The sequence below is a fragment of the Alligator mississippiensis genome, chromosome 13 (genome assembly GCF_030867095.1).
Source record: "Alligator mississippiensis isolate rAllMis1 chromosome 13, rAllMis1, whole genome shotgun sequence".
Classification (NCBI taxonomy): Eukaryota; Metazoa; Chordata; order Crocodylia; family Alligatoridae; genus Alligator; species Alligator mississippiensis.
In genome coordinates, this window is record NC_081836.1 from 29,323,214 (window position 1) to 29,337,310 (window position 14,097).

Genomic DNA, 14,097 nt, shown 5'->3' on the forward strand with positions numbered 1-14,097 from the left:
CACCAAGCTGGGGGGAGTAGTAAATGCATTGGAGGGTAAGATTAGGATTCATAGAGACCTAGACAGTTTGGAGGATTGGGCCAAAAGAAATCTCATACAGTTCAATAAGGCAAAGTGCAAAGTCCTGCACTTAGGATGGAACAATCCCATGCACTGCTACAGGCTGGGGGCTGACTGGCTAAGCAGCAGCTCTGCAGAAAAGGACGCGGGGATTACAGTGGACAAGAAGCTGAATATGAGCCAACAGTGTGCCATTGATGCCAAGAGGCTAATGGAATACTGGACTGCGTTGGTAGGAGTGTTGCCAGCAGATCAAGGGAAGTGATTATTCCCTTCTATTCAGGACTGGTGAGGCCAAATCTGGAGTACTGTGTCCAGTTTTTTGACTTGAGAGGCTGAGGGAACTGGGCTTATTTAGTTTGGAGAAGAAAAAACTGAGAAGGGATTTAATAGGAGCCTTCTGTGACCTGAAGGGTGGTTCCAAAGAGAATGGAGCTAAACTATTCTCACTGGTGGCAGACGACAAAATAAGGAGCAGTGGTCTCAAGTTGCAACCGGGGAAGTTTAGGTTAGATATTAGGAAACACTTTCTCATGAGGAGGGTAGGAAAACTGGAACAGGTTACTCGGAGATGCTGTGGGATCTCCATCCTTGGAAGTTTTTAAAACCCAGCTAGACAAAGTCTTAGGTAGGATGGTCTAGTTGTGGATGGTCCTGCTTTGAGCAGGGGTTTGAACTAGATGACCTCCTGAGGTCTCTTCCAACCCTAATTTTTCTATGATTCTTGGGGCAGGTATTTTCTTGGGCCTTTTCTGTAGTCATACTTGCAAAGCCAAGCAAACTTATTTCTGTTGTGAGATGGTCTGACTGGTCTTCTAAAGCAAAATGATGCCAGCAGCTTTTTTGTGGAGTACATATATTTCAATGTATGCACAGTGCATAATCCTAAAGAGATGAGGTATTTGGGGGTTTTTTCTGAGTTAGCCAGAAGGATGGCCTGTTGTATATGGGAGAGACTATGTATGTACCTCTTCTTGCATTTGGTAACCTACTAATAGTGCTTATGCTCATAATTTGTGGCTTGCAGGAAGTAGAGGAGATGGTTTTAATTTTCCATAGCATTAGATTCCCCTGTACTCTCCTTCTTTCCTCAGCTGTTAGTGCAGTATGCTTACTACTTTACTTACTTTTTACAGCAAGTTTCATCTCCCCTGAGAAAGGCCGAAAAATGTTGCCAACCCCTGTTGGGACTGCAAGTGGCACCTCCTTATTGGGGCCCAGCCTGCTGGATGGAAACTCAAGGGACTCTTTTGTATCTCGATCTCTGGCAGATGTAGCAGAGGTACGTGTTTGTGTTCATTAGGTCATATTTGCATATGAAATAATAAATATAGAATTAGTTTGGTAACACAGTATTGGGCATGTTGTTCATTATACTCTCCTAAGACACTTTAGGCAAATGCCACTGGTCTTTAGATCCGATTAACAGCTGAGAAGGAGAGATGAAATGGGGAAAAAAATTCTTAGGCCCAAATCAAACAAATAGGAAGTAACTGTGATTAAATGGAAATACCAGGAGGACATATACTACTAAACAATCTTCAGCCCTAGGTAATTCTATCTTTTATTTTCAAAATTATTTTGAGAGTAAGTGAAAACCAGAAATTAAGAAGCAGATTCAGCTTTGCTGACAGTGAAGTGGGTGTTGCACTTCCTGGTAGCCTTGCCAGTGTACCCAGAACAGGAAGGAAACTTTAATATTTCTGCCAGGTAGTTCTGTAAGAGTCATGCCACTAGAAAGTACAGCAGGGTTCAGCTGACTTTGTGCCTCCTTGATTGCCAGAAATAAAGCTGTGTACTGATGGGAAGAATGTACTATGGAAACCCCAGGTGTTCTGAGGCAATAAACATCTACAGCTGCATGACGTAATCCCCTACATCTGCTCTAACCCACTTTCAGTCTTGGGTAACTCCTTCCCAAGGCAAGGTAATTTTTTTTCTGGAAGCACAGAATTATCTTGAGGTTCTGTTTCAGGGCAGCTCCACTGTAGTGTAGCTGTGGCCTAAGGCTTTTCTTTAGTTGGGGAAGGAAAGGGCAACTTTAAATCTTTGCATCTTCTATGCATAGTTCCCTTTCTGAGGCATACTGAACCATTTTTTTTTGCTGCAGCATATCTGAAACAGAGAATAGACAAACTAATTGCAGATGTCCCTATACCATATTTTCTCACATAAATCATGCCTCAGAATAAAATATGTAACTTGTTGTTGAAAAGCAGACTGAAGAAAAAGATCTTTCCTTGTAAATAAGTAACTGAAAAGCAGCAGCTGGGAACTTATCCTGCTCATGTTTCTGCTTCTCCTTAGTCACATGCACTTTTTATTTTTATCCAGTAATGGGTAGAAGCTGCTTTTACTGTATTTGTTGTGTATCTCCCACACTACAATATTCAGCATCTGATGTTACGGCTGGAGTGTAACTGACCCACTGCAGTCCTTGTTTTCACCTTTTTGAGGGCAGTGTGTTACACAAGTCACTACATAAGGCAAGGTAGAATATCTGTAATATAATATTATCATATAGGAAAGGTGTAGTTTACATGGGAAAACCAACATTAGCAAAAGAAAATGTTCTGAAAGGCCTCTCATCAAGAATCCTGTAAAATGAAATTTTGTTTACATGCAGAATTGATCCATCACGGGCAGCAGCTGTGCATGCTTATGGCCACACCTTTTCCAAGATACCTTGATGCTGACTTCGGGGAGGGATTAGCTATTGTGGCATTGAGGCTGCCAACATGCATGCCAATCAAGGAGTGTTGCAGGGGTGGACTTTTGTTTTGTTTTGTGGTTATTTTCAACTAAAAATTGGACAAGGGCATAGATTCATTTCACAAGGCCACTGAAGTCCCAGCAGATAATTGCTAACATGGGCTATATCAGAAAACATGACCTGGAGGTGAAATGTTATTCCAGTATTATCTGGCCCTGATCCAGATCCTGTCATGGGCAAGGGCTGTTCTTCACCTGTACTGACCAGTAGCTTTTGGGGTTTCTTTTCCCCCTCTCTAGGTTGTGGATTCCCAGCTGGCATGCATGATGAACGAGAACAGCATAGATTACATATCTCGTTTCAATGACCTTGCCCAGGAGCTATCGATACCTGAGCCATCCCGGAGGGAGATTTTGTTTGATGGAGGTGGAGGAGGTCCCCCCATTGGTGATCTCTCTCAGTGACCATACGATACCAGCAGGCTGGTGAAGACTGTTCAGCTAAACGAAACTTGCTGTACTGGATTGGGGCAGGGCAGTCTTGGATATGCAGCTTAATGCCCAGTTGTCCTTGACCAATGTACACCTTTGTAAAAGAGCATTGCTGTCTTCAAAGGTCTGAAGAAGTATTTGCAAGTTTTGGAATGTGCAATACATGGAAACAGCGAAATGCAGAACAGTATTATGGGGAGAGAGATGTCCACATCAATGATATAAGATGGAGTAGTGAATTTATAGGACTGTCCTGGATTTGTACTTCAGAATGACCTAGGCAAGAAGCTCAGAGGGATTGCTAGAAGTTACCTACATTGATTTTACTTGCATAGTGATCAAAACACAATGGTTTGGGATCCCAGGGCAGGCAGGGGGAGGGAAAAGGGGAAGCACCTTTGCTATTTGCATCTTGACATATCCCACTCAGCACTCTTGATGATCAGTCAGACTGAAGATTCTTGCACTCTCCTGAAAGGCACCATGACCGTGATGCTTTTGCTAGCATTTTGTAACACACTCTGTTTCTTTGGCTACATCTTGTTTACTGAACATTCCAGCAGGGCAGATGCCTGTGTTTGTTTTGTAGGGGAGCCTCCATGCCCCCCAACATTGTATGGATCACAGAGGATTTTTCTCAGTTTTTAAACAGATTTTTCACAGCCACCATCCTTCTGACTGGACCCACATGATCGTTCTTTCTGCAGACTGATACTGGATTCTTCATCACATTATATGGTGTATTGGTTCACCCCACTAATGGGAAAGTACTTTGCAAGTTGTCTCAGAAGGGTAGTCACTCTATAGAATGGGAGACACTGCAGAAAGGGCTTTTTTTGGAGTTGCAATGAAAGCTGTCTTGAATAATAGGTCTTAAGTTTTTTTGTTGGAAACCTATATATATTTCCACCTCTCTCCACATAAATGCCAGCATGTTGCTGAGAATTTTCCTGGGAGAGGAAATAGGAAAGAATAGTGTAACTTACAAGTACAAATAATAAGTTAAACTAAATTGTAATGTCATATCTTGCAGATGAAGAAAAGAGGTGTCAAGTCCCTGTTTAATTTTATCCTTCTATCTTAACCTCTTTGCCCAGCTAATTCTTTGTGCTCTGCATTACCTCAGGGCATCATTTTTCACTATAGTCACTCCTGAGCATTGATGGGTCCAGAACTCCCTATGCTAAGTACTTATGCATTTCTATGGTAGTTTTAATGCCTAAAATACCCAAGTCTTGATATCAGGAGGTTTAAAGGAGGTTTAGCAAAGTTGCTTTCTCTACAGATGAGTTCTCATTTGCTTCTGCCTTACAACTCAGGATACTTTCTCCTCCCATTTCCTTTCCCATCGGTCTTGAGAGAGGATATTTTTTAGTATGCCCTGTTTTTTTAAGCACTTGTCTGCATCCCTAGCAAAGGGATTCCCTTTGTCTCAGTAGCTCTGAAACTGTCCCAGGGGCCAGTCCTAATATAAACCTCAAACTTTATACACTAACTGTTTGCTATTGAATAAAATAAACTCCTCCATCTCTAAGGCTGTTATCAGGGCTTTGTTTTCCCAGCTTGCACTAAACTCTGTGGATGTAGTTTTACCTGCCTCTAGCTACTTCTACAAAGCATTTGACTGGGAGTTTCTTATTGGAATGTTGCCCACAGTACATTTATCAGGTTTACCATTTTCTCAGTCACTGTCCCACCCATGGAGATGTTTTTTATATTGGTATATATTTTGCCTTGCACTTCTCTGTCTTGAAGAGAAAATGTAACCAGTTTTCTGATGTTCATACTCTGTAACTTGGAGCAGTTTTAATGACCTTGCTCGTGTTGTGAAAGACTCTTGTGATTCATGCTGTAGGATGCCTTGCGTCTGGTTGCTTCATTCTGCTCTTTGATGTGGGAAAGTCTTACCTTTTCAAGCACAGCATCAGTAGAGTTGGGCATTCCCAGCAGGGACTCAAACCTGCATTACTAGCAGGCAGTGGGTCATCACACTAAAAGGGGGGAGGATTTCATAAAAACAGGATAACTCCTTGCTCTGACTAGAGGGGTACCTGAGGTATTATTTTCCTTCTGGCATTGTTTTCTCTGTCTCTGTCTCCCCCTTTTCCCAAATAGTTTTAGTATTGTCAGACTTAACAGGAATCATGTAATGCTCTCATGTTGTCCTAGAACACAAGCATGTTTAAAGCTGCCAGCCAAATGAGCATTTAAGTGTGTGCATTTGAGGGTTCAAACTTGGTAGAAACTGAGTTCCTCTGCCTAAAGTTTGCTGCTGGTGGTTATAAACTTCAGATACCTTTCAGTCCAGTCTTTCCCAAATCACCTGCTCTTCTTTTTGGCTTCCCATATTAGAAGTGCTGTTTGTATTTTACAATAGTGTGCCTCCCAGAAAACCTCTCAACTCACGTGTGACAAAAACAGAAACCTCCTACTATAGATCTAGCCAGGGATTATCTAAGCACAGTGACACCAGAAAGAGATGTGAGATCTAATTGGGTACATTAAATCTGAACCTTTTAGTCTTCATCTCGTAAATTTTGAAGACCGCCTTGTGCAGTCTTGTGTTTTGGTTACCTTGCCCCCCTTTCCTCCAGAAATATCTGAACTGGTGATAGAATAGTTGTCACACTGGTCTTGTGAGACTTCTTTCCATCTTAGTGTGTCTAGATTCGCTGCTGCAGTGAAAGGAAGTAGGGTATGTCACCAAGTTCTGTTAAAGGGATCCTGCCATTTGAATACATGGAGTTGTCAAACTGCCTCTAGGCAGTCTGTTCACTTTACCATGGAAGAAAAAGAATAATGTGGGATGAGTGCTGGTGTAATGGTTATTTTTTAAAGGTGGGTGTCCATGAGCCTAACATAGTTTAATGCCCTGGATCCTCCCCAAGAAGAACTGAAGTGCACCAGGTAATGAGACAAAAATTAATATTATATGGAACCACTTGTTTAGCTCTGAAAATTATATAATAGAAAAGCTGCTGCTAACACATTTTTAAGAATTTCCATTATAAGTATGGGTTTTGGCATTCTTTTCTTGCCCGAGTTGTCCATGGTCTGCATCTTCCATTCCTGAGATTTGCAGCCCCTAGAGATTAACCCCACCTGCTATTTTTGGCCTTAGGTTCAGAAATGTTGATATGATCTACAGGTTGCATTTAAATAGCAAAGCCCTGTCAAGACAAAAAAAAATCTACTTGTCATCAAAAAACAAATTGAAACCAATTTAAATCATAAGAATAAATTTAGATCAGTAAAGAAATTATTATCCTTATTATATGCAAAGTCTTTTATACACACCTGGCCCTACTAATTGGTGGATTTCCACCTGATGTCCCCTTGCATCCTAGTCCTTATCAGTTTGTGCCTCAGGCTGCTAAGGGGAAAATTAATAACTTGTTTAAAGTGGAAAATTTTAACATTTAACTAATTTCAGTTCCTCCAACTTAAGTAATGACAGTAACTTCTGTAAACTTTTCAGTCTCTTCTGAACAGGCATTCTAGCAAATTGCTAGTGTACTGCAGGCAGGATTGTTTTGAAGGTAACAATCACTCCATTATCTTCATATCTGTCTCAGTCACAGTAAAGAAGCTGGAGGAAAGGAATGGACATTAACAGTCTAGCCTCTCTTTCTGAAATTAGTTCCTATAAAGCTTGTGCTCTGACTTAAGTTTTTGAGTAAGTTTTTTTTGTTTGTTTGTTTGTTTTTAACTTCAAGTGGGTGACCAGCAAGCCTGGTGAGTGTACATGGAACAAGTTTCCTTGTACTCCCTAAGGCAAAATAATGGAAACATGCTGTTTGTTGTCATGATCTGGGTGTAAAGTGGTATTGCATCCTAAAGAATACATCTGACTGTGTGCGCTAGCTGTCAGGGTAACACATCCCGATTAGCCAGTTTGTTCAGTTCTTCATCAGTAAATGTACTAAACATAGGAATTTTAATTGTTTTAAAATGGCATTGTGTAACCTTTTCTTGGCACCCTTCTTTATATTCCTAAATTGAATTTAAATAGCTTGGATCAAACCTAATCTAGAAAGATGTCTCATCTACTGACTGCGGATTCTGCAGTGGAAATTACCATTAATGGTAAAAACTTTACCATTTTTATGCTCCAAACTTCAGATACATTTATAAGGAAAAGACTGCACTTTTTTAACCTTTTCAAACCTTTGAATCTCTCTTAATTTCACGGCAATTTGTAAATGTCAAATAAGTGAAACCTTGGCAAGCACTACGGCAATAAGTTATCATGAATTACTGAAACATGATAACTGGCTTTAGAGCTTATGGTTTTGGCAGCAAGGTTTTATTGCTGTTTCTTTTAATAATAGTTAAGCCATATCATCTAAGGTTTTTGGCTTGTTTGAGATGTGAATTTGTTTTATAGATTATAAATATACATATATAGTGTATGTATAAAGCAGAATGCCTGTCCTTACTGATTATTTTTTGTACCATATTGTAAATTATATTATTTATTCTTTACCAATTTTGGAAAAAGGTGTTTTGGTTATTTAATATAATATACAAAAGCTGTTAAACTTCTTCTGTTTCAATTTCCAATTCAACTTGTAAAGCTGTTTTTATTCTTGTGCATAAATACATACTAATCCTTGGTCTAATTCATGTTCACTCTGTTTCCTGCACAGTTCCTGGCTTGACAGTCACTTGACAGGTTTTCTATTTTAGCCAATATTTACTTAATACGATCTGTTCCCATTGGAGTCCATTGGATGAAGATTTTTCTGAAGTATCAAAATATGTATTTCAGCAAGGCCAGGATTTCCATCCCTTTCACTAAAAGATCAGTATGGTAGGAGAACCATATTAATTATTTGATACCTTGTAATTTCTCTCTAGCTTGAGCAGCCTCCCATTTGAATTGCTTGGACTACTGGAGACAGCTTTCCTTTTTCCACTTACTATATCACACTAAAGACATCTGAGTGCTTCCTTGTTATACTGTTTCCCCTTAAATAATTATTATAGTCAATATGAAATGTTAAGCAATCATGAATGAGAGGAGTCATGAATAGTAGGGTCAGTTATCTAAGTCCTAAGGGCTTGTATGTAAAGGAATGTGGTCTTCCTCTCTGTTAAAAGCACCAAGGTAGGTTATCTCTTTATGAAAGTGGGTGTGCCCAGTGAGTATGTTAGAGTGGGTAGTGAGTTCACACAGTCTTATCTTTGGTAACTTGTTCATACAGCCTTACCTTTAAGAAAGTTAGTACAAATTTAAAAGATGTACATTGAGGCTGCATCAAGACAAGCATGGCCATGCACTATGTGGCACTGCAGACCCGTCAGAAATCCCAGGGTCAAAAAAACCCACGTGGAAAAAAGGGGTGGCGCATGTGGCCTGCAGTGCACGCTGCCCAAAACCAGAGCATAGCCTGCCGGAGCCAGGCTGCCACCCAGGCTCCAGGTTGAAGGAGCACTGCCACTGTTATAGCCAGCACGGTTGCTGGCCCCAGCCTCCCCTACCCCACCCAGGGCTATCTGCCATGTGCCAAGGTGTGCTGCTGTTCCTTGTCCCCAGGGAACCAAACATCCACACTCATCTGGACAGCCTTAGAGTGCATCTTTTATAACCCCTGTCTGGATGCTCTCATTCAGAATTAATGGCCTTTAACTTGGTTTAGCTCAATGAATATGAACAAAGCTAAGTCAAAGCTATTTTTATTCTGAATAGGGATGTGCATGCAGGGGTTCCACCTGATTTAAATATATTTAATTGAATACTTTATTGAAATTCAGACCAGGCCCTAAAATTGGGTCCACATTGCCTAAGCTCAAGGAGGGCTAGGATGGTGTGGGTGCTAGGAAGGTACATGGTTGACAGCCCAGAGGTCGCAAGTTTGAGGCCATAGCAAAAGTGTTCATGGCACACCCATGTCAGTTTCCAACAAATCTGTGAATGCTGCTGAATACCTTGTCACAAGGACACAGAAAAGGAAAGGATAAAGTTCAGGAAACCATATAAAAGACTTCTTTTGCCCCTGTTAATCTTTCTCCTCCACTTGTTCTTAATAACACATCATTTAATCTCCATTTGATTGAGGGATTGTTTACTATCATTCTGTCCAAGTGAAAATGTTGAAATATCTGGATTTGGGGATGGAAGGGAAGCAACAGGACGAGGAAATAAAGGTAATCTTTGATAATTTATTTTTAGTGTTTCCTTTTTTCTACAACAAGCACATTCTACCATCTATGGGGGTTTTTTTAATTGTTCCCATGAAAGAGTATGTATGCCAAACGTGTTGGTGCCTGATGGATATTGAAAGACTTGAAAAGATAATAAAAGGGTAAATCTGAACTAAAGTGCAGTGCTTGGAAGCTGGGAGTAAGGAACTCCTTCCCTGTCCCCATCCTCATATTAAAGCCACTCCAGTAATATAAACTCCCACTGGAAATTCTACCAGTATCGTACTTAAATTGTGTGTGATATTTCACATGGATATAGTTTGAAGTACCTTTTCTTTCTGAAGCAAGGATTTTTGTGACAGTTGATTTTCTGCAAGTTCTGTCACTTTCCAGAAGAAGGAATATTTCATAGCTTTTGAGTTTTTAAATGACTCTTATAATAGATGTATCTGTTAATTAAAATCTGCCTGTGAAGCAATTCTGACTAGGCTATTTTATGCTTTTGGGATGAAAGGGGGAAGATGTGGATATGACTCTAAAGTGTGTTTGCATGGAGGGTTTTTTTGTTTTGTTTTAACAAAATGCCCCTTCTAAGCCTGTTGTTCACAAGAACTATGTTTTAAAGCACTTGCTGTTCCACTTCCCTTTCTTTTCACTTAGGATTTTTCACTCACTTTCACTTATATTCTGTCTGAAGACTTTCCAATGTGAAGTTCAAATTTAGAAGTGGTGAAAGTTAGTCTCAGCACTGTTTTTTAAACTCAGGCTTCCTTAGTCTCCTTTATGCACAGCTAGAATATTTGAAAAGGGGATCTGATTTGCACTGAATTTGGTCATCTGATTCCTGGCTTTCTCTATTTTTGAGGAATTGGTGTAGAGACAGATAGTTCCATTCAGCACCAAAATGAGCTAGGCTGTACACTAAAAACATGCATTAGTTACTCCAGGCAGGCAGGCAGCACTTTGGATTTTAATCCATTGTGCAAGAGCTAAACTGGAATTAATGGCTTGTGTCTATGTCAGAAATCTGCAGAGCTGCTACCTTTCCGAGGGTTATGCTATTTGTAAGGCTTCCATAGAGTAACTTAATACACACCACCTTTAAAGAAGAAAAGTTGCCGTATGAACCATGGTTCTTCTATAGTGGTACCTCTGTGCTTTCACATAACCACATTTTTAGTCTCTTCTTTTGGTTCTTCTCTTCAGATTTTTAAGTTTACTTGGAGAAGCTGAGAGAGATTGGACTGTTTAGATTTCTGTAATATGTTAATAGTGAACGCTCTAAGAAGAAGCTAATGCAGGTCCCTGTGGGCATAGGTTTTCCCCTAGTGGAGTACCTCACAATGAATATGAATATGCAAAGACAACACATTCAAACCATATTTTATGGTATATTGTGTGTTCCCTCAGTGATCTCCACAGAAGAATGCTAGCTACGCTGCTAGAAGTCTATCCAAGTAATAAACAAGCCTAAGATTTAGAGCAATTCAGCCTTATTCCAAATAGATTATTCATCCATAACTAATACAATTTTTTTAATGTGGGAAGGAATTTAAATTGAGGATTATGATGGAATGAGTAAAGCAGCCTTAAGTGTGGACTTCTAACTGGTCTATCCAAAGTCTATCATGTCAAACTTTTTTTCATCCTGACAGCTCATCTGCTCAAGCTGAGTATGACTAAACCTGAGCTCATCCTCTCCTCTTCCATCTTTGTTGTTACTCAGGCTTTCATAGATTCATAGATGTAGGGTCAGAAGGGACCTATGTAGATCATCAAGTATTCTCTCCTGGGCAGGAGAGAATACTGGGCTCATATGACCCCATCTAGGTAATTGTCAAGCCTCCTCTTAAAGACTCCCAAGGTAGGAGCCAGCACCACTTCCCTTGGAAGTTGGTTCCAGATCCTAGCCGCCCTGACTGTGAAATAGTGTCTTTTAATGTCCAGCCTGAACTTTCAAACAACTTATGGCCGTTACTTCTTGTTACTCTGGGAGGTGCACGGGTGAACAGGGTCTCTCCCATTCCTTGCTGGTCCCCCCTGGTAAGTTTGTAGATGGCCACCACGTCCCCTCTCAGCCTTCTCTTGCGAAGGCTGAATAGGTTCAGGACCCATAGCCTCTCCTCATAGGGTCTACCCTGCTGTCCCCAGATCATGCGAGTGGCCCTCCTCTGGACCCTCTCAATGCTGGCCACATCCCTCCTAAAGTGCGGCGCCCAGAACTGGACGCAGTACTCTACCCGTGGCCTGACCAGTGTTGCATAAAGGGGGAGGATCACCTCCTTGGCCCTGCTTGTGATGCATCTGTGGATGCACGACAAGGTGCGGTTAGCCCTACTGACAGCGCCCTCGCATTGGCGGCCCATGTTCATCTTGGAATCAATGACGACTCCAAGATCTCTTCCTGCCACTGTGCTTTCGAGAGGGGAGTTTCCCCAGCCTATAGGTATGCTGCTGGTTCTTACTGCCCAAGTGCAGCACCCTGCACTTGTCAGTATTGAATCCCATCCTATTCTCATTTGTCCAACCCTGTAACCTGTCCAGGTCCAGCTGTATCCTGTCCCTCCCTTCTAGTGTGCCCACCTCACCCCGGATCTTGGTGTCATCAGGAAATCTGAGCAGGGTGCTATTCACTCTCTCGTCTAAGTCTCTAATAAAGAGATTAAACAGTGCAGGCCCAAGGACCAGGCCCTGGGGGACCCCACTGCCCATGTCCCTCCAGGTTAAATGTGACCTGTCCACCACCACTCTCTGGGTGCGGTCCATCAGCCAATTTGCGACCCATCTAACTGTAGGTATCAATGCCACAGTCACTTAACTTTTTAATGAGAATGGGGTGGGAGACCGTGTCCAAAGGCCTTCCTGAAGTCCAGAAAGACTACATCTACTGCGACACCTGCGTCCAATGATTTTGTGACCCGATTGTAGAAGACAATCAGGTTGGTCTGATAGGACCTGCCCCTAATGAACCCATGCTGGTTGCCCCTGGCATTGCTTCAACATGACAGCAATCTGATTCCTTTTATCAAAGGTTAGGACCAAATCTTATTATTTCTTCCCTCATAAAATACCTAAAATCTATCCCTGATCGTGAATTAACTGGAAACAAAACACATGAGGATGCTGCAAGTCGAGACCAAGATAGATTGGTAAGGCAAGGTAAGAATTACAGAAGACACTGTGTCAGGAGTGCAGTTAATTTTCCCTCCAGTTCCCTAAAATAAAGGTAGCAACAGTACTGTTTATGAATTAACTTGGCATATTTTAGTTATACAGGGTGTATGTACAGGTTGCCATATGGTGACATTGCTATGGTGCTGTGCTTTAGTACTTCCCTTTGGGTTCACTGTCAGGGATAGATTGTAGGTATTTTGTGAGGAAAGAAATAGGTGGTTACTGCACTGCGCGCATGGGTAGATTTTGCCGCTACATCACCGTAGTGGTATGCTGTACCCAGGGAGTGTGCTGCTCTGGCAAGGTAACGTGTCACTGCATTGCCATAGGGCAATGCGTAGACACACCCACTATCATTAAAAAAATTGTAGTTAAAGGTTTAACTATTGTAACATAAATGCCAACCACTAAAATCTTTGATTTAAAGTGCAGTGCAGGCATTGGCTCCCTGATATTAGTTATATCACTGAACCAGAGCCTAGACACACATTCCTCTGGAAACACTCATAGTATACAAATGGCAGTTGCCCAGCTGGCTTTTCTGAAGCCTTCAGTCTTACAGTGTAACCTATTGCTATCAATTTCCTAAATAATGGAGGGAGTTGCAACTTAACAAAGATGTGTCTCTTTCAAGTAGAACGAGTAGCTAGACTATGTATGTACTTGGCCTTATAACTTCCATATGCTGCATCCCTTTATTAGAAATTATAAGCCATATAGTCCATTGCATTTTAAAACAATTAGATGTGATCTCATTAGTTCTTGGAAAAGCTCAATAAAGCCCAGATGAATACTGAATTGGAGGCAGCACTGAGTATTTTCCCTCTTGAAACATCATTTGAAAATAACAGCAGCTTACAAAGTTTGGGTGCAATCCCAATGTATCTATTTGCTCTACCTGACTTCCAGAAGGTGCATCTACACATAAACGCAAAGCAAACTCCGGTGCTCATTATGCTGTGTTTTACTGATCCTGAGTTTGCTGTTTGAACCTGCACCTGGAGATCAGTCTGAGCAGCCCCGATTGGCAGGGGCCCCTGGGGGTCAGTCAGCAGGCAGCCCCGGCACTGAAGCACCCTCCAGCCAGGTCAGCATCTACACGTGCATTGCCACGCACTGAAAGACTCAGCAGAGCAGTACTCGTATTTACAAGCTGCTAATTAGGCAGCTGTGCAGTAAATATGGAGACAGAGGGGAGACCGTGAGAAGCACAGTTCTGCTCTGAAAAATTACTGTAAAACACAGTTTGCCTAAGGAGACGGTGTGTGCTTGGAGGACCCTGGGGACACGGAGGTGGTTCTACTGGTATCCGAGCACAGGGCGTCCTAGGAGCCGGGGCAAGGGAACCGGTTCAGGGCGCTGCACCGCGCTCAAGTTCAGGCCAGACGTGACGGTTCATTTCTGCCTTCGTATACCGCGATCCGGCCCGTTCCCCTCCCTGCTGCGCCCACTGCTCAGCATCGCGTCTCCTGATAGCTGAGTGCGATGTCTTCGCTCGGTTCATTCCAGGCA

General features: G+C 41.8%; 1 protein-coding gene across 6 annotated transcripts in view; it reads left to right on the plus strand.

Moving 5' to 3' along the window:
• The window catches only part of CRAMP1 (cramped chromatin regulator homolog 1), a 65,055-nt gene extending 57,169 nt beyond the window's left edge, over positions 1 to 7,886 (plus strand). For all 6 annotated transcript variants that reach the window (XM_019493106.2, XM_014597482.3, XM_059716779.1 and 3 more), the window contains 2 exons: positions 1,197 to 1,342; positions 3,073 to 7,886. In XM_019493106.2, the coding sequence (XP_019348651.1) occupies positions 1,197 to 1,342; positions 3,073 to 3,237 (311 nt within the window). In that variant the 3' untranslated portion in view covers positions 3,238 to 7,886. The remainder of the gene's footprint in view (positions 1 to 1,196; positions 1,343 to 3,072) is intronic.
• Positions 7,887 to 14,097: the final 6,211 nt, after the last annotated feature.